Source organism: Microtus ochrogaster, unplaced genomic scaffold (assembly GCF_000317375.1).
Source record: "Microtus ochrogaster isolate Prairie Vole_2 unplaced genomic scaffold, MicOch1.0 UNK30, whole genome shotgun sequence".
Classification (NCBI taxonomy): Eukaryota; Metazoa; Chordata; class Mammalia; order Rodentia; family Cricetidae; genus Microtus; species Microtus ochrogaster.
Genome location: NW_004949128.1, coordinates 3,477,581 through 3,499,663, shown reverse-complemented (window position 1 = coordinate 3,499,663; position 22,083 = coordinate 3,477,581). Strand labels below are relative to the sequence as shown.

Below are 22,083 nucleotides of genomic sequence, written 5' to 3'. Positions count from 1 at the left end.
AAGGAGTGTAAAAAGTAAAGGTGGAAACTTGGGTGAATCCTGGTAGAACAAAAACATGACTTTAATGAAAAAGTGGGAGCTCGTACAATGGGTCAGTGGGTTATTAATGGTAAGTAGTAATATATGAGATTTAGTTTACTAATTTGATAGTTTTATGGTCATGTAAAATATTCATCTTAGAGGAAGTTATGAATAATTTTCTATAGCAATACTGTGCAATTCTCACTTTAAACTATAAAATTAAAATAAATAGAAAGAAAAATGTCAATGCCGTTTTTAAATATGAGACCCTTATCAAATCTATGTGTATGCAGGTGCCTTTACCTACACTGCTGATTGAAGGAGTAATATGCTCAAGGAGAAAACATGATAAGGGGCTGAGAGATGGCTTAGTAGATAAAAATAATGTTTTACAAGTGTAACAACTGGCATTTGAATCCCCGGATTCATATGAAAGCTGAGTAGGCATGGCATGGGACAACTGTCTGGCATCCCAGATCTCAGGTAGCAGAGAAAAGGGATCCCTCAGAAAATCAGTCAGCTAGGCTCCCTGGCATTGGTGAGCTCAGGCTCGATGAGCTCAATAAACAAAAGGGAAAATATCTAGGAAAACTATTGATTTTTGTGTCTACACATATGCACACATGTGCTCATGCCACCCACACGCAACCACACGTGTCCTAGCATGTGTACACATGCACACATCACACACACATGCTTTACAACAGCCAGGAAAATTCAAAAAGAGCAACACATAATATAATAAAGTTTGAAAATAAAAGTATGTATTCACAAATTATTTCAGGCTATATATTTTCTAGAACACTGAGAAAAAAGAATCAACAAAAGTTTGTGTCTTAATGTAAGAAAACAAATGACAGGAAATAAAAATATGAGGCCATTATAGTCTGGGAAACAGTCACTTATTAAAAAAAATAAGCAAAAAAATGAGACATCATAAAAAATAGTCCATTTTATCATTACATTATTTCCAAAGCAGTATTAAAGATATTTGAATGTAAAGTCAGCAAAGCATTTGTGGAATCAAATTATTTTAGTTTTAGAAATGACCTGGCACACCTGACCTTTGGTTATAAAGAGACTACAGAACCCATAACCATTAAAAGTGCCCTTACTAACCTCTCCTGCTATGGGCAGATGATCCCTCACATGCATGGGGGAACCCTATTTGTTTCAGATAATTTCTTCCCCATCACATAGGAAGCCCGCCCTGTGTCTCCAAACTTCGATATATTATGTTCTCCTTGCAACTTAAGAAGATCAAAGTACAAGGATAGAGATCTTGGGTGTGAATGGGTACAGAAACAGCAGAAACAATATTCTTTAAAACAAATATTTCAATTGAATTGAATTGCATCACTTCCCTCTCCCTTTTTCTACCCTCAACCCTATTCATGTCCCTATTCTCAAGTTGAGAGCCTCATTTTCTTAATTACTTTTACATATATATGTGCATATATATGATGTATATGTATATTGGTCTGCATCAGACAACATATAAAGAAACTATCAGTGGGGAAAAGCTACTTTTCCTTCTCCCGGCAGCCACATTACTATTAAAGGAGGTGTCAAAATACAATCTTATTGGCATGCAAAGTGAGGCACTCATGTAAGAATAGATTTCGCAGTTTTCAGAAAGTCCTAAAATTCTGTAACTAGTCGAGCAAAAGAGATACAGAGGAGTCATTCAAAATCACTAATGTTACCTCTGGACTGAAACCATCTCCTAGCCCATACTGGATCCCTAAGTAACACCCTTCTTTTTCCTTAAAGTTCTACCTTTCCCAGGATGTCATAGGAATGTAGTTGAATAATCTGAATCCTTTGGGTCTCAGTTCTTTCACTTCATGTTTTGCATTCATTAATCTGTGATACATTATACATCGTTTGTTTTTTTATTACTTAGTTATGTTCTATTACATGAAACCAACATTGCTTTTCTCTTTTTAATTTTTAAAATTACTCTATTAGGATAGCATTCAAATGATTGAATTTCATTTTGACAATTTCATATATATATATATATATGTACATGTGTATGTAAACACATATGTATGTCATACTTTGTGTGTTAGTTTTTATTGCCATGATAGACTCTCAAGATGAAGATAGCTCATAGGAGAATGTGTTATTTGGACATAGGATTCCAGAAGGATGAGTTTACTAGTATTTACACGAATATTCCAGTTGAATTGGACAGTTGCTGAAAAGATTATATATTCCCCAATTGATTACATCGGCTCCTATCTTGAAAATCAAGTAAATATACAGGTGTTTTTGGTTATTTTTAGGCCCTTAGGTTTTATTGATCTATGTTTCTGTAACTATCATCACATATCTGAGTCTACTTTCATTCGTAATCTTAAAACCCATCCTGTATCCTTCAATATTGTTCTTTCCTTTCCAAATCATTTTGACTATTCTTTTTGTTTATTGTTTGTTTTGTGTTTTGTTTTTCAAGACAAGGTTTCTCTGTGTAACAGCTCTGTTTTCGGATATCCAGAAACTCATTCTGTACCCCCACTGGCCTCAAATTCAGAGCAATCTGCTGCTTCTGCCTCCAGAGTTCTGGGTTAAAGTCTTGTACCCTAATGCCCAACTATTTTGGCTATTCTCATTCCTTTGTTTTGCATATGAATTTTAACATCTTGCTAATGTTAACAAAAAGACCCCATATGGGAACAGCATGGTTAATGATGGTATTGAGTCAAATCTACAGATTAAGTTCAGGGAAAATGATAGCTTAATAATATTCACCCTTGAAATCATGAATAAAGCATGTATTTCCAGTTATTTAGAGCTATGTGCTTCCATCTCTGTGTGTGGGCATGTGTGTACCTGCATGCAATTTAATTCAATAAAAAACAATGAAGACAAAATTAAAATAATAATATCACCCTTGTAGTGGTTACTTCACATTTCCTTCTCTTTCTTGTCCATGATCACCACATAACTGATGTTTAATTCCAATGATCACCGGATTAAAAACTTTCACATTCTTTCTAGATTTATATTTTGCTTGGAGTTGGTAGGACAAGCAAGATACAGTGGGTTTATTTCAGTTTTAAAAGATTGAAAAAGAATTAGTTTTACTTTTGATGTTCTAAATCTCTCTTTTGTGGTGATGATCAGGATTGTGGTCAGGCTGGGAATTATACCAACTTTGAGAAAGCTCCCTATCGTTAAATCCTAAATGATACAAGATCAATATGAAAGTTGAGTGGAGTTATCTGAAGCAAACAAATGGATAGTGGGAGGAAAACCTATAGGAATTTTCTTTCCTCATGTGTATGAATTCTTTGTTTCTTGACAGTGTTATGGTGTGTGTGTGTGTGTGTGTGTGTGTGTGTGTGTGTGTGTGTGTGTGTAATTTTGAGATAAAAGAAGAGGGAACTGATACTCTAGCTTGCACGAAGTTCAGGTTCTGTATGGGACTATGTCTTAGCAGGAAATGCCTTGCTGACAAATAACAGGAATTAGCCTGTAACATGAATCACAGCATTACCATTTATTTGGACCAAAATAGAATTTAATTTCATGTCTCCAAATATGTATCAGCTGACTATTTATGAATATGTAAAACTTTCAGGACTGTTCAGAGTAATGCTCAGGGTGGTCTGTTGAAGTGAGTTTTATCCAAAATGCCTTTAGAATATTAGCATATCTGTATTATTAAAACAGAAATCTGGATGCTAAATTTAGGGGCTGTTTGATGAAGTAACTTCTTGATGAGGACAAAGTGAGCAGATGTGCAAATCTAGAGACACATTTAAACTTTTTGTATGTATGTTTATCCTTTTCTAAGTGTTTATAGCATATAATATGTGAGGCACTGAATTAGGATTTATAAATCCCAACTATATTTCTAAAACTTGGGACATTGGAAAGATTGAATAGCATTCCTTATATACAGAATTATACAGCTCTGGGCAGAAATCCCAGAGGCACCGTTTACAGCATTTCGCTCATTCATTATTTGTGCCCTGGTGCTGATTTCGCCTCTCAGGCTGCTGGCATGATTAAGACATGATTCTCATTTCTTCAAGCCTTCAAGCAGGTCATTGTGAATTAATTTTAAAATAGATTTGTAATTATCTTTTTTCAGATGAGTATTTGGTCCTCCGGTTAGTCATTCAGATGAAGGGGAGAGAGCAATTCCTTTGAGCCCATAGGCTTCTAGTGGATCAAGCATGTCACAATATATATGTAAATGCTTTATTCATAATATATTGGGTTTTGTGGCTTACAAATTGCACTTGCATTATTTATTTAATTTGAGCATATATTAAAAGCTCCATTTATACTTAATCACCTCAGATAAAAAGAAGTAAATGTGTACCTAATAACCAACTCTTGTTTCTCCTCCACTTCCATCTTCCATTCTTTCCATCCCCTCTATATTCTTCATCCTTTCCACCTTTTCCATTCTCTCCATCCTCTCTATCATCTCCACCCTCTCCATCCCCTCCATTCTCTCCATCCCCTCCACCCTCTCCATCCTGTCCATCTCCCCATCCCTTCATCCCCTCCATCTCCATCCTCTCCAACCTCTCACCCTCTTTGACTGGTCTCCTTCTTCCCTATGGTGTCATGTCTAGTTTCATAACCCTGATGCACATGTTCTCTCTCTCTCTCTCTCTCTCTCTCTCTCTCTCTCTCTCTCTCTCTCTCTCTCTCTGTCTAAGTCCATATAAGAAAGACAACAAGAAAAATTTGTTTCTCAAAATCTGGCTTCCATCTGTTAACTGCTTACAGTTCCATAATTTTCCCTGTTGATGTAACTTTTCCCTTCAAGACTACAAGATCTCAATGTTTATATGCATTACATGTTTTCATTCATTCATTGATGGTTATCTATTCTAGTTCAATTTCTTTGCTACAGCTAATAATGCCAAGTTAATATCAATGTGCAGATATCTCTGTGGTAGGACTGTGAGTCTTTCTGGTATGATCACAAGTTGTAACCAGAGTCATATTGTAATTTTGTATTTAGATTTTTGTAAAAATATCTATTCTGATTTCTACAGTGTTTGCACAAGTTCACCTTTTTTAATAAAAATAATAGGGTTCTTCTTTCCCATTTACTCACCATCTGTTGTCATTTTATAGCTGGGTTTTATAAATATCCATTTTCTTCTGAATGGTAAATCTTAGGTCGTGTTCTGGTCCTACTCCTCCTATGCACCTCTGCTCTCTTGTGTGAATGGCTTTCCTCTGTTCACTAAAAATGGCAATTGTGCTCCAACCACAGGACGCTGGTACACTGTCCTGTGCTTAGAATGCATTTCTAATAACCAGTTCTTTGGTCTTATCTGGATTCTGCACCATCTCAGTTCCTTAGAACAGTTTTTATTCGCACCATCCCAGATAAATGCTTCTAAATTTGCTTTATTAGCTTGATGAACTAGAGCATTGTGTGGTGCTCTGTTCATTTATCTACGCTTTGTTTACAAATTCCCTGAGATCAGGCTTTGATCTATCCCTCATCACTTCCAGTCACATACCAGGAATGAATTAAACATCTGTTGAATAAATCAATGCATGAAATCTTAGATTTGAGATGCTGGTTAATTGTTTCAGGACAGAGGAAAGCAAGTGTCTATATATTATTTTAAATTTGTGTTTATCTCTTACCTAAAACAACCTTAGGCACTCATTTTGTAAAGAAAAAAAAAAAGAGTTACATAATTATTTGTTGATATCTATCTTCCTGTAACATACAACATTTTGTGTAGACAGACATACTTTCCTTACTTTATATTCATATTGCCTACGTCTAGATTAGATACATATCACACAGTAGGTGCTTTCAAAAAATGAGTTAAATTGCTTAATACATTTTCCTAGTCTGTACTGATACAAAGTAACTATATTTCTTCTCACATTCACAGGACTATACCTTGACCATGTATTTTCAGCAAGCCTGGAGAGACAAGAGGCTGTCCTACAATGTAATACCTTTGAACTTGACTTTGGACAATCGAGTGGCAGACCAGCTCTGGGTGCCGGACACCTACTTCCTGAATGATAAGAAGTCCTTTGTCCATGGAGTGACTGTCAAAAATCGTATGATACGCTTGCATCCTGACGGCACGGTCCTGTATGGCCTCAGGTCTGTAGTATGCATCTTAAATTGAACTTTTCCTGGAGAAAGAAAACCAGTTGCCTGCTGTCAGAGGAAATGTACTGTTTTCTTTATTCCTTCTGCAGTTCTACTGAAAAAGAATTAAACCTCCTATCAGGGAGATATCTGAGAGCTTAGGAAAGCATGTGTACAAAGGACTTAGCTCCAGCTAAGACTAAGTTGTTGTTACTTTTTTTTTTCTTCTTCTTCTGATTTATCTTTCAGTATCAGATGCTGATGCTAAAGCCGATTTCTTTAAGGAATAGGGATAAACAATATCAAAATAACTGAAGCATGGGGTTTCTTTAAAATTTGGAAAACAGAAAACTCTGAATGTTGAATGATTGTTTGGACATGGCAGAAGGTATTGAGCTGCTCACTTGGTCATGGTCCTCTGGTGACAGAGAGGAGTGTCATGCCCTCACATCCTCTGAGGAGCAATCGACTTACAAATAAGTACCATCTCATGTTTATTAATGCTTAATTGATGCTCTCAAATGCACCTCCAGAAAAACATTCCGGTACCAGACTATTTGGATGGGAATAATTTGTAAAGACGGTTAGTTTAACTTCAATTATAACCAATAGATGGTCTTCTGGAAAAAAAAATTAAAACACATTTTTATTCCGAAACGATTTTAATGTAAACATTTAATTTGCATGGCAGAAGGAAACCACTCTAAATTTCAGCGTTTTGAATTCCTCTCCTCTATTATTTTGCATAAAGTATTTTTATTCCGAAAATATTAAAATGTAAACAATTTCTCACGAGAAAAGAAATTTTGAATAAACATGTGACTATCCTATGATAATAGTGATGATAGTGGTAACAGTAACAGCCATCAGCTGAACCCTTCTCAGAGGTTACACAATGAGGTAAGTGTTTTCCACACATCATACAGTCGTCACCCGACACCCTATTTGCATCTTACGTCTGATTTTCATTATCCACAATAGTTATGATCTGAACACTGAGTGGAAGTGGTCAGAAATGACATATGCAGTTTAAGTTGGGCATTATTATGAGTAGCGTGATGAAATCTGCTTGCCAAGCTATCTAGTCCTACTTGAGAAACAAGTCACTGTTTTCCCCATAAAATCCATGCGGTAGCTAACCTTTAGTGCCTTTGTAGCCATCTGGCAGGTCTCCTGTCATGGAATTGCGGTACCTGTGTTCACGTAACCCTTTGTTTTTCGTAATAAGAGCCCTGAAGCACAGGGGTAGGGTGCTGGCATCTTACAGGAATGTATTGTGTGAGATATATTGGCCCTGTATGATTACTTCATCAAAGGGTACCAAGAAGAGTTGCGCCAAGCCGTGCACTGCAAGTAATAGGGACTTAAAAGGGCTTAGGTGTAGGTCTGGCTGAGGCACTAAGACAGTTGTTGAAGATACACCTGTCTCCTTCAAGACTACTGCTCCCTTTCTAGAAAAAATTTAAGTATTGACTAAAGAGAATAAATATAAACTAAAACCAATGTTCGGTTGCAGCGAAACCTAGTTCTTTGGCAGGAAAGCACCCAAGAAAACCCAAATTCCTAAAAAGTGAAGGGTGTATTATCAATACATATGAAGGAAAGATCAACTCTGGTACCAAAATACTTATGGATAAAGCTGAAAAATGTTAGTGGAAGCTTCTTATAGATTGATGGGAAAAAAATAGGAGAACAATTTATGGAGCACTGAATGCTAGTAAAATGAATTTTGTTATGTACTTGATATAAAGTTTAGACACATACTGGATGTTATCAAGTGATAAAAAATAAGAAATAAGAGTTTATGTGGATTGCATAGGAATAAAAAAGTAATAAATGGATCAGAAACTAATATATTTACCATGTAAGAATGGGGGCCTACATTCAAATTCCCAGAACTCAAACTTGGGTATAGTATTTTCTATCTGTAATCCTGTGCTTGCATGCTGAGATAAGATATAGGCAATGGAGGCAGCCTGGAAATGCTCAGTCCTACTAGTCTGGTGTATGAAGAATGAAAAACAAAGACACCCTGTCCCAAATAAGGTGGAAGGTCACAATAAACACTCAAAGTTGTCCCCCGATTACTGCCTACTCTTGTTGTGGGACAATCACCAACTCCTCACAGCTCCCAAGTGCTTCTAGCTTTTAATGTTTCTTTTGAGAAGCTGTTATTGTGCTGAAGCCATCTTTATGTATGACATAAGCCTTCTCTCTTGAAGTTTTTTGCAGCTTTATTTGTTCTGTATAGTGTTCTAACAATAATATGGTATAGGATGTTTCTCTTCTAGTCCTGTCCATTTGATGTTTGCTATGCCTCTTATACCACAGTGGGTATTCCTTTGCAGACACTGGGATATTTTCTTCTGTGATATTATTGAAGATACTATCTATGCTTTCTGATATAGGACTCATCTTCTTTTATGTCTATAATTAATAAATTTGGTCTCTCATAGTGCTCTACTTGTCTTTTACATTACATTCATATTTTTTTAAAGAAGTCATTGACTTCAACTGAATGATCTAATTCCTCTGTATGATACTCAAGCTCTGTAAGTCTGTCCACTATAAGTTCCATTCATTGTTGAAGATTTCCACTGAGGGTTTTCTTGGATTTCTGAATTTTTCATTTCTGATATCATTTCAGTTTGAGTTTTATTCAGTATTTCAAGGTATTTGGAGAATTCTGTTTTCATTACTGAACTGATTTTCTTAATTCATTCAACTGAATGTGTTTTCTTGGAGTTGACTCCAAATATTATTTGTATCCTCCTTCAATGTATTCATGAGTGTGTTTGTGTCCACTTTGAAATTTTGAACATATTTATTAGGATTGTTCTTTTAAATTTTGCATAGAATTTTGTATAAGTCACCATCACTGGCCTCCATCGCTATGTAACTGTTAATTTTTGGAGGAGATATTTTGTCTTGGCTCTTCTAGGCCCTGGTGTTTGTACACTTGGATTTGCCAATCTGGTGTGAGCTGTGACTTCTCATCACAGCTGAGTTGAGTGAGTGTGTGGTGTTAGCATCACCTCTGCTTCACAAGTCTTGACCAGGCTCAGTGTTGCTTAAAGTCCAGTTGTAGAGGAACTTGGCATTGACCATGAGTGGCGTAGGTGAAGGTGATCATGGCTTTGTTGATAACAGGATCACGGGCTCTAACTTCATAAACCAGAGTCAGTGCAGTGTATCAGTGAGTTATACCAGGAGCAGCAGTTTCACATCCTCTAACCTTAAGAGCCTGGCTCTATAAGGTATTATGGGAGAGTGAATCAATGCTAGGGATTCTGTGACCTCTAAGCTGACAAGGCAGAGTGTTTGAAGAGTGTTGTGTATGTGTGCCACAGCCATAGATTTATCATGTCCTCTGGCTTCTGTGGTGCTCAGGGCAGAAGAACACACTTGGGGAAGGGAAGTGGTTCCCACTCCTATGGCTGGAATAGTCTGTCCCTTGCTTGGATTCACTGAGCTTGGTGAGTATGCCCCAGAGGCAGGAGACTGTAACTTTCTTACCTGTTTCTGCCTGATGCTATGGGTGAAAGGAAGGATACATGAGAGGTACGAGGAGAAAAGACTGCTTACCTGTTAGGACCATGTGCAGGAAGGTTGAGGATGTGTACCTCAGAGGCAGAGGGTATGGAAAACCTTTTATGCATCTGTGACCAGTGCTATCAAGGAGGAATACACAGGCCAAAGGCACTGATTTCTGGACTTCATTATGTGTCTGTGCTGGTTGAACATGGGTTAGCAGAAGTGTACACCTTAGAGGCAAATGGTTTAGGGGTCTCTTATATCTCTAAGCTGGATGCCACAGAGCATCCTGAACTCCTGACAGCAGAAGATCATTTTTTTTTCGTTCCCACTTCCAACAAAGACTCTTGACACAATAATCAATTTCTTGATCACCTGTGACATTCATAAAATTAGCACTTCTGGCCGGGTGGTGGTGGCGCACGGCTTTAATCCCAGCACTCAGGAGGCAGAGGCAGGTGGATCTCTGTGAGTTCGAGGCCATCCTGGTCTACAAGAGCTAGTGCCAGGATAGGCTCCAAAGCTACAGAGAAACCCTGTCCCGAAAAAATTAAAAAAATAAAATAAAATAAAATTAGCACTTCTGTGGAAAGTAGGCCCATTAATTGTGATTGTTCTCTCAGTTGCAATGTTGAATAGCAGACGAAATTAATAGGAAGATCTTAAAACATACTTTTAAGTAGTACTGGCAAATTTTATAGAAAAATAGAACAGTTTCCTCTGAAAACTGGTGCATACCTAATACTCATTTCTTGTCTCTAGGAGTCTTACTTACAATACAGAGAAGAAATTTAGTTAAAATAACCATTGACAGTATGAACTCCAAATACTTAGCCCCTATTCCTACTCATCTATCACCAATTCTGTTATTTCCTATTGTTGATAATCTAGTAAGAATTTTATTGAGTCAACGTCAAGAAGAGGAAATGTAGAACATTACATCTAATTAGAGTATTATTGAAAGTATCTAGGACTAATGGAAAGATTTAGCATGCATATATTTTGCATATGTTTTCTTATTTAATATTGCTTTAGTTCCATTATTTCCTCCATATTATATGGAAAAACAAAGGAACCTATAAAAATTTAAATAGCTACTGTACCCCAAGAATTTAGTTGCCTTAAAGTAGATATACTACTTTTTTTGTTCCAGCCTTTAAATACTGGTTATCTGGTGAAGCATACTATTTAGAAAAACCCTGAGAGAATCTGAAAGGATGGAAGAAAAGAAAAGCTAAATGAAAACAACTTTTAGTAGATCTGTACCTAAGGACTTTTCTCTTGAATGATAAAATAAAGCCCTGAGAAACATAAGGCAAGAGTCTTCTATGGAAGTTCACCTTGAGATCTTATAGTCTATAGCTGTTCTAGTTAAAAGGATGAGGTGTGTGCATGTATGTAATCCTTGGACTCAGACAAATCATTGCAAAAAAGTCAGTGGTAGTAAAGTCCATTGGTGGGAATAATGAAAACTGAAAGGCAGTCGTTCAGTGTACCTGTAGAAGACAGAGAGCTAAACAGTTTCCATACTCAAGACAATGACCAGTAATTTGCAAATCAAAGACCTTGAGCTGAATGTCTGGGACATAAATGAAGAGCACACCTACCTACCTACCTACTCCTCTCGACAGATGAGGAAGAAGAGGTCAATGTCCACAATATTTGAGTGAACTGTTGTAAAGTACCATCTAGTGGACTTTTCAGATATTAAAATATAACAACAATGGGGACACCAGAATACCATGCCTGTTGAACTTGATGGTGGGCATGGAGGAGCTCATGAGTTCATTTGTTCAAGCTGCAGCATGTTTGAAAATAGTCATCATGAAATTTAAAAGACAAAACAAGACAAACAATAACAACAACAACAAATCAACAATAATAAAAAAAATGATCAAGAGGCTATGGCACTGTGGTTTTACTCTCTAAAAAATATGAGCCTAAGTAGAGGAAAATGATGTAGCAATTATATTATAATATCAATTTTTAAAACTAAAATAAGTTCTAAAAAGAATTAAGAGTTGAGGGCCTGCAGAGTTGCCAGAGGGCTTGCTGTGGAAGTAGAAGGATCTGAGTTTCGATTTCAGCAGCATCAAAGAAAAATGTCAAGTGTGATCACTTGGGGACTACAACACAAGTGCTGTGGTGGACAGAGATGGGAGGATTTCACCTGCTATTCTCTCCATTCTGGGTTCTAAACAAGAACTTAGACACTACTTCACAGAATAATGTAAATAATAATGAATCAAATTCTAAGAATTTCCATCCGTACAATCCATGCACATATACATTAAGTAAGACTGAATACTTAGCATCCAACTATTACTGTATTACTCCAAATACATAATTTCATTTGCTAATATTATGTTCAATTACAGATGTTTTATATTCATTGACAATCAATTGAGAATGGATAAGCTATAACAATATTTGCATCTTCTAACTCATGCTCAGAGAATTTGTTGATTGTTCCAAAGAAGCAAGTGGCAAAATTAAAAAAAAAAAAGTCTAAGTTGTATTATCATTATCCCTTGTGAAGAAAATTATTTGTGTTGCCCAACTCTGTGAATTTCCAACTACATTCCCAAAATTTTAAAAATTTATTAACCCAAAGAACAATGAGAAGCAACTAAACATTTAAAATCTGGTGCTTTGAAACCAGGCAGGCAATGATTGATTCAGGATGAAACTGATAGAAATCACCCACACTTGGTGATCAAAATTTCTTCATTTCCATGTTCTAAACTCCCCACATCAACAGAAACCTCAGCTTACCACTGAGCAGGAAACAAACTCTGCTCAATAATTGCTCACCAAGCACCAGGGAATGATTGAGAGCTTTAGCTTTGTACACTGAGAAGCAATAGATATGTTCTTATAGACAGAAAGTTTACAGAGAAGTCAGCAAGGTGCTAGCTAAAGTGTTTTCTTTACTGTTCTCTGGATTAGGGCATACCTTTGCCATGAATTTTACCCAGTGAACCACAGAGCCTCTGAGAGGAGATGACCTGTCTTCAAAACACTCAGTAAAAGCTATTTGTATAAAGATATAAACTACAGAGATCCTTGTTCGCAAATCTCTTAAATCTCTCTGTGTATTTATGTGCAGTATATGTACATGTGTACAGACATCTGTGTACATTCATGCATAAGCCAAAGGAGGCACTGAGGTATCCCACTCTGTCAATCTCTACCTTATTTAGTCTAGAAAGGGGTCCTGATCTAGCCTAGAGTTAGACTGGCATTTAGCAAGCCACCGTGTGGAGGTCTAAAAATGTGAGCCCATTTCGATTTCATCTGAAGATCAGAGAGTTTCAGCTTGCTCAAAGATGTTAACATCAAATGTGACTATACACATTTACCTAAGGTATGGTTGCTTTGTGTTTTGTCATTAAGATGATTCACACAGGTAGATCTACTCTACCCTGACCCAAAGTCAAAGAATTCAAGCATACATCTGCTCCTTCTTTTGAAATAGGAGATGTGACCTTGGGAATGGCTGTCTTCAGGATCCTTGTCCTAGGGTGTTAGGGTGGCTTCATTGACTAAACAACAAAATGCTTTTCTTATGGATTAATGGCTTGGATGGCTCAAAATATTGAATCAAATAGCTGTTCGAATTGTCCTTTGTATCATGTTAAAGCAGCCATTTGTCTTCTTCTCCTGTTGTCTTTGGGTACAAAAGTGTATAGAAAATTAAACGTGGGCGAATTTCAGTATTCACTGGACTCCCAGTACTAGTTTATGTTTTCTGTTTTATTATTTTCACTCACATCTTCATACTCGTTACTTATTTCTCTAATCCTCATGCCCCTACCCTGAGGATCTGTGTCTTAACAATTCACAGTAATAAGCATGATTCTATGTGAATAAAATACTTCTGACATTCATTTTTCAAACATTATAAGATATGTTTAAGATGCATTTCTTACCGATTACAAGATACAGTTTGTGCTTTTGATGGAAGGTGAAAAATGAAGTTGTTTCCATAAAACATAGGAATGTTCTTTCAAATCTGTTCAGTACTTTAATGAGAAACTGGGAAGAGTGCTTGTGGTATAATTTGCAATCATATAGCTTTGCTGTTCATATTTGCAGTCTTGCTTGGCAAAGAAATGGCCCAGCATTTATATGGAAACCTGTTTTTGTTGTTGTTTTCCAGACAGTTTTACATGAAGAATGATCTTGTTTTTAGTAGTAGCTGGCCCCTCTTAAATTGGCTCCTGTGCCTGCTCAGTCTGTGTGTGTGTGCCGAGGTGGGGGTGGTCTTGACCTCATGTATCTGTATATCTCCCATACGTAACATTAGATCAGACACTTGTCACTCCTAATTAAAGGTTCACATTCTTAAAGAAAGACCCAGCAGGCAACAGCAACAGTAATTCAGCCAGCCACCCCCTGATGTGTAGGCTACCTCACTGAGAAAATGGCAAAGGATGATGTTAGCCTGTAACGAGCATAGGCAAGTGGGGTTTCAGTAATTCCATCTGCTCTCTCTACTACACAACTTTTTGCACAAGATAGTCATCGCGCATAGAAATGTGATCTATTAAACATTAATATATCAATTTTAGCTTGGATTTCCTAATTGGCTTAATTAATTTTCGTACAGATACCGAGTAATTGAATTTTGTCAGGCTGAACAAAAGAGATTTTATTAAGACTATCAGTCTTCTTAGTCAGAATGGGGGAACTCACCGTACAATCTCAGCCCTCGAAGCAGAAAAAAAAAGTCTGGCCTGTGATTCATGAGGGAAAGTGCAAGCTTTTTAAAGAACTGTATCTAATTTTTTAAGGAAATTTTTCTTCACCCTTTTCATATAAGATAAAATTACTTAAATAAAAAGTAAATGTATTTAGAAATAACTTATAGGCCATGGAAGTTCACTTTCTGTTGTGGCTTGATGACAATGGCCCCCATAGGTTCATATGTTTTATTCCTTGGTTCCCAGAGGGTAGAACTGTCTTAGAAGAATGAAGAGGTATGGCCTTATTAGAGGAAATATTATTGGGTGTAGACTTTAATGTTTCAAAATCTCAGGCCAGGCTCAGCTTCTCTCCCTCTCCTTCTCTCTTTCTCTCTCTCAGCTGCTTCTCCAGCACCTTAGCTGGCTATGCCTTGTTCCCCACTGACCCTCTAAAAAGTTTAAGTAATGCCCCTGTTAAATACTTAATTTCAAAAGTTGCCTTCATCATGGTCATGGTTTCTCCTCATTAGCAGCAGTCTCTAGTGAAGCCACCTTTCTTTTAAAGGCAGATGTAAAAGAGAATAACTTCCTTACCATTGTGGAGGCAGTTGTTAGTTAGGAAAACGCAGTATCATCCCAAATACTCAACTTTCAATTCAAGGATTGTTCCCTGTTTTGATGTTGCAGTGGTATTATTTGGTGAATTAGAATCACCATTGTCTCATTAACATTACCAAATAATTCAAATCCACATCAACAGCAGCAGAGACAGAATTGCAGCACTCTGAAAAGTGAGAAGTGGTGATGGTGTGTGGGCACATTTTGTTGCAACATCTTGCTTAAGTTTTAAATAGAAAAACATTTTCACTGGAAAGGCAAGTCTAACTACCTTGCTTTTTTCCTAAATATTCCTGGCTTATCATACCCAAGTGGTAAGTAAGTCTCCTTTATTCCCGCCTACATGTGTCCCTAGATACCATTATGTCCACAAAAATCCAGTAAAAAGAAAGCCAAATATGGCTTTTTTCAGTGTCCAACGCTGGATCTGATACAAAGCAGAAGTGTGAAGGAAACTCTCAGGAAAAAGAAATGATTAGAGGCTGGGGAATTTCAACATCTGTCCCCGAAAGGCAGGGCTGTTGTACTACAGGCCGAAAAATGAATGTAATAGAATCATTGACATGGTAAAGAAAAATTGTTGAAATTCATGGCCAATGTGTTAACAGGTTTGTGAAAATATCTGTGGATGATATTGTATATTTATTTGCTACTGAAGGAAAATAGTATTCTTTTATTCAAACTCAGTGGCAGAATTTGCATGTACTTCATTTCATCCTGTGGAAACTATGTGGTCAATAGATTACGATATACATGAAAATATGTTAGGTGTTTTTTGTGCTCTACCCAATTTTAAGCAAATTATTTTCCAGTGGACATTGAAGATTGTTGCTGCTATATTATAGAGTCCCTATTCTTAATTTGTCGTTCAGGAAGATTTACCTGAATTGCTTACAAGCTTTAATATCAAAGATCTACAAACACTATTTTCTGTTTGAGATTCTCACTTTAACATCAGCATTTGCAATGGAGGGGGAGGAAGTGAGTTCAGAGAATATGATTGCTTCAACCTTTAAGGGCAACTAATCAGATCCAATTATGAACCAGATATTGGACAAGATCCAAAAAAAAAAAACACTGGGTTAACAATTGATTTTATGGACTTAGTTGTGTTTGTTTTAGCCTTACTTCTTTTTGAAAATATTAAAATTTTCCAACCTGTGTAAATTACCATCCCTCCCCAATTTATTTAAAGACTTTAGGAAAATATTTAACTCAGTCACGTTGCTAAATGGATTAGGGGAAATGTCTAGCCATTCGGTTCCTCTTCATTTTGGAGGTCACAAATAAAACAAGTCCTTCTCTTTGGAAACTAAACCAGCATAATAGGTTAATGACTCAAATCTCATTCCCCATAACGTGAAATGCTCAGGCTGTTTTGCTTCGAAGAAGGAGCTCGTTATCTGTACTCTTATGGAGAGAATAAAAAGAAGCAAGTGCTAAATGGCTATAAATCCTTAGAGGAAGAGACTAATCCCATGTTTGACTGTTTTCACTAGCCATAATGGAGAGAATAATTAGGACTTTATACTTTAGCAGTAATGATAGGCTGCCAGTTAAAGGAAACCAGACAAGACAAAGGACATAGACTCCTCAGATGTCAAAACACTAAGAGAAATCTGTGCATTTACATAGATAGATGCACAGATTTTTTGGAGTAGTCACAGGGCAATGTGAAGAGCATGGGCTTTTGAACTCTGTCTTTTCTCAAGGCCACTCTGAGCTACAGATGTGTTGTGCTCCATCTCTCTTGTGTCAGTTTCCTTATCTGGAAACTGTATTTAATCATACCTACTTTGAAGGACTATTGAGGCAATTAAATGAATAAATAATTGCAAAGCCTGTAGCAAATTGCCTGGCACATAATAAGTTGATTTTAAAGATAATGGCTATTATTAGAATTGCTACAAATATTTTACTTCTACTTATTATTTTGTGGCCCATGATGGTAAGTGGTGGGTGAATGAGTTATGACAAGAGCAAAATGCATGATCAAATACTGCCAGCATTGGGTACAAGTGAAGACAATTAATTCTTCAATGCTTGTGACCTCAAAGAAAAAAAAGGAACTTAACAGGAGAAGAAAATAAATAGCTAAGATGAAGAAAAATAGTATAGTAAGAGGCAGACTCTTCCTTCAAAGACAATGGTGACAGGAAGTCACATAACAGATCCTCACTGGGAATAATCCAATTTAATTAATAGAGGTGTGGTTTTAAGCAATAAATCATTCCATTTATACAGAGAAGGATATTAAAACAAATTCAGTGAGTTGTTTAAAGCAACACCACTGTACATGTCAAAACTAGAAATAGCTTTCAAGGCTGTTGGACATTAAAGCCTGAATCCTTTGTACTTTAAATGGATTTAGTGGAGAGAAATAACTCGGTACATGGACTAGAATGTGGAAAGGAAGGTAAAGGCATACTGGGGATTTTCTTGAGAGGAAGTTCAATGTACCTATTGAGTATGATAGGCTAAACTTTATGAATGTCTGTGGAGTACTCAAAAGGTAGCTGGAGAAAAAGAAACACAGGTTTATTTTTTGACAAAACTTTAAGTCACTCAGGGAACACTTCATTCACGTAATACTCACTTTATCCAATCAGCTCCTAAATTAGCAGTCCTGGAGGTCATAGGTGGGTGGTGGTGGTGTAGGAATGGATCAGCCAGAGTCAGTGCCAATTTCCAGGCATTTCTCATACTAAGGAAAGACATGTGACCATTGGCAATAAGTATACTTCATAATAAATACAAGATTTTCAAGTGATGATGAAGTCGGCGGAGACAAAGAACCCGAGGAATCTTAGGACGGGTAACTGGAAAGAAATGGCATGCTGCTTTAGAAAATAACAGTTGCTTAGACAAGTAAGCACTGAGCAAGAGGTCTGAGGATGAGCTCCAGTGAGAAAACAGTAGAGGCACATGGTCCTGAGGGCAGGAAAGCCTCCTCCTGTGCACAAGGGAAAATGAAAGCAATGCCACTTTGTCCGAAATTCCCTGATCACTCTCATTCATGTCACTGTGTTTTATGCTCTTAAAAATAATGTATTACCTAAATATTATATTCATTGATGTAGATAGAGTAGCAGCCCCATGAGAAGCCCATCGTTGACACCCCAGCATCTAAGGCGTGTGTGCCCCACAGAAGCCAACTACAAATCTTAAATTAGTATATGTGGGATTGATTTTCCCACTACTAGTTTTCCACAGAATATTGAGCTCTGTCAGTCTAAAGCTACAGTTAAATAAACTCTGTGGTCACTACAGGGTCATCCTCAAATTGATTTCTCCCCATATTTTTCAATGCAGATAACTCATGAAAGATAATGGTTAGCAATGGATATTCCTGTTGAGGTAACTTTAAAGATGCATAAAAATAAATATAAAATTAAATTGAGATCATTTATAACCCAATCATCGACGATATTATGTTGTAATGAGGTGAAAGATAATTTTATTGTCCTACACTTTACAATGCTGGGCATGTCTCTTTATACATAAGAAAATACATTAGTAGTGACAGTATTCTTCATGTAATATGTATAACAGAAGATTACAGAGATGTTTGAAAACAAAAACGGAATCTGCTGTTGCCATGAGTTCAGCTTCCCAAATTGCAATTTACATGTGAATATGAATTGATTGTCAATGGAAATTTCCATTGAAGGGTGCTCTTTTATGTAACATAATACTTTTCATCAATGAAATGCTCTAAATGATAGGTGAACATGTCTATCATTTAGGTAGATGAAATATAGAGATGGACAGGTGGAAATTAGGTAACCCACACTACCCTCTACAGTAACGTAAGCCAACGACAGAACACTTTCTAATGACATCTTTTTAAAAAATGCTTCAGAGGGGGGGGGGAATGCTTCAGAGAACTCATTAGGACTGAGTTTAAGTGTGGTGTGTGTTGCTGCATACTATGCATAATAATGAAAATGTCAGCAAATTTTGTGATGGCTTGGCAGTGATGTCATATACTTTGCTGAGCATAGACAGAGTATGTCTGTGTCATCTAGACTATCCTGCCTATACTACTGTGTGTTTATGTGTGAATGTGTGTGTGTGTGTGTGTGTGTGTGTGTGTGTGTGTGTGTGTGTGTCTGACAACTCAGATGTTCTTTTCTTTGCTTCTGTCCTTGTAATAGGAGTTAAGCTGGTAGTAGGTTTCATGGAAAGAATCTACATGTGTGGAAAAGTAAAACATTTTGTTTTGCCACACAGTATTTTCCCAAATCTTAAGTGATTGAATGCAATTGTCTGGGCCTGTAGTTTTGCTTTCCCTTTGGGCAATTTGATAAACCAATGTAAAAGAGGTTCATGATATTATTAACGAATTTCAGCCTTGTTCTTTCCTAAAGCTGAGAGTTGTAAGAACATGTTGAATGTTTTAGGGTCCTACTAATAGCGTTCACTAAGGATTGATTTGTGGGTCCATCTTAAGTTCCAGAATATCTAAGTAGCTAATCTTTACACACCCCCCCCCCCATGAAGAGATAAGATGAACCACATGCCTCCACTTATTGAAATTAGAATTACCTTGGAACAGCAACTGGATCCACTGTGAGGTATATTCAGGATGGAGAGGAAGTAAGTGAGAGAGAACAAAGAAAATCATGAGCAAAGGCACGAATGCCTACTAAATTCTAGCAAGAAGGAAAACAGATTTTACATCAAGAGGCCATATTCCAAATAATACGAATTAAGGAACGTTTGTGTTCAAGTTCTGGAATCATCAAAGAAGCTGAATGAAGTCCAGGTCCTGGAGCTGGATTTAGTTTGCAGGTTTATTGAGAGACACAGACATCCCAGACAAGGAAGATGCTCGTACTCGGATGTCTCTTTTCTTTCTGGCGATTCTGCTGTGTTTGTTTGATGCCCAGGCTTCTGGACTTCCTCCCAGAACAAATGAGCTGCTTGGCTCAGCTTCATCCTTTGTAATGTTTGAAAATTCTGAAAAACTAGTGTACCATCATTCAGCGACAACCTTGTTTAATTACAGAAAGCAATTTCATCCCTGCAGCGTTTTATTTTCTGTAGGTATGGATAGAACAGAGTGTAAAATACATGCAGCCAAATTTGCAATAGATCATTACTGTAGTTGCTGACTACAAATAATTGATGAAGAGATGTGATGCGATTCCACAGATGATATCAATAGTAGACAGTGAGGTATAAAGGGGATAGATAGGAGGAGTTGGCTATATACATACAGCATTTGCTTCAATTCAGGTCCTTAAAATGAACATATTCTCTACAGGAGTCATGATATCTCCATATCACATGAGCTTGTAGATTCATCATCTGTTTTTTTCTTACTGCTAAGAATGAACTGAATCAAAAAAAGAATTGGGGACATGAGACTCTTTGACTTTTCTTGACAGCACCATGTGCACAAACAGATGGCAAAGTGTATCGCAGGGCTTGAGGGTGATACCAACATCAGAAAAGAGGAATGAAATGAACAGGAAATACAAAAGCACTGGAAGGCAGAATGAGTGTCAGATGTTGAACATTCTTTGCCTTATGACCCAGGTCATGAGCACTGAGTAACATGATGTCCATGGAACCTACACTATATCATGATGCTGTGTGCACAATGCAGAGAGATTGCCCAGCACATGGAAAGGCCAGTTGCCTCCATCTTTCTGTGCTGATGAGCAGAGTTTCTTGGTCCTCTTAGCTTCAAGTTTGCATGGCAGATAACACTGTAGGATTATCATGTGGTCACTGACCAGCAGAATAGTGACTTTATATAGATTCAACCCAATAGAATCATTAAAATTATGCTCCCCAAATTTGCCCACAACATGGAGTTTAGCTCATGATATTTTATGTGCTTAGTTTATTTTTCCATTCAATCATTTTCTTTTTAAGTCATTCATTTAATTTATAGTTATTAAGTATCTTTTATGTGGTAGACATTGTTTTGCATTATTTTACTGGTGAGGGTAGATATTTTTATGGTGGGAAAAAATAGCCATGTCAACTTCATACATAGATTTATAACTACTTCATAATGCCTCCTTTACATTAGTAATTTTCATATTTGAAGACACATTGTTTGAATGAATTTCTGTTATATATAACTTTATGTTACAAAAGCTATTTATGACTTTAAATTCAAGGCATTATTTTGTTTATAAGAAATGTTGCTCATCTGTTGACTCAGATCAGAAGGTTGCGATGCCATGTTTTCTGTACCTCCAGAGCGTATGGGATAATAAGATGGGTAACTTAATTGTTGCTACCACTGTAAAATGTAATTTTTTATCAGACTGAGATATTGGGCATCTGAAAAATTATTTGTTAATGTTGAACCCTCTGTTGTGTAAATGTACCACGTTTTTATTATTCAGTTTCTGATGATGGATGTGTAAGGTGTTTCCATTTCCAGGCTACTGTGAGTAGAGCAGAAATGAATAGAGGTTGGCAAGGATCTCTATTGCAAGTATCTTTAATATAAAAGATATACATTCTTTTGAGTATATACCCAAGAGTGACATAGTGGAATCATGTGATAAATATATCTCTATTTTTTTTGAGGAACACCTATGCTGATTTTTATAGCAGTTGTTTATGAACACTTTGCATTTCTATCAGCAGGAAATAAATGTCCCCATTTCACCACATCTAGGCCAGAATGTGCTATCATTAGTTTCTTTGATCTTGGCCATTCTGACATGGATAAAATGAAACCTCAAAGTAGTGTTAATTTGCATTCCCCTGATGACTAATGTTGTTGAATTTTTTTTTATTGAGAAAAGGGGAAAAAAAGTATCCGCCTCCTCCCAGCCTCCCATTTCCCTCCCCCTCCTCCCACTATTCTCCCTCTCCCCGAAACTCCTCTCCCCCTCCCTCTCCAGTCCATAGAGCAGTCAGGGTTCCCTGCCCTGTGGAAAGTCCAAGATCTGCCCCCCTCCGTCCATGTCTAGGAAGGTGAACAACCAAACTGGCTAGGCTCCCACAAAGCCAGAACATGAAGTAGGATCAAAACTCCGTGCCATTGTCCTTGGCTTCTTATCAGCCCTCATTGTTCGCCATGATCAGAGAGTCCGGTTTTATCCCATGCTTTCTCAGTCACAGTCCAGCTGGCCTTGGTGAGCTCCCAAT

General features: G+C 37.0%; 1 protein-coding gene across 2 annotated transcripts in view; it reads left to right on the top strand.

Annotated features, from left to right (window-relative positions):
* Gabrb2 (gamma-aminobutyric acid type A receptor beta2 subunit) overlaps positions 1–22,083 on the top strand; it is a 203,856-nt gene that overhangs the window by 65,200 nt on the left and 116,573 nt on the right. For both annotated transcript variants that reach the window (XM_013354125.2, XM_026789794.1), the window contains one exon: positions 5,913–6,133. In XM_013354125.2, the coding sequence (XP_013209579.1) occupies positions 5,913–6,133 (221 nt within the window). The remainder of the gene's footprint in view (positions 1–5,912; positions 6,134–22,083) is intronic.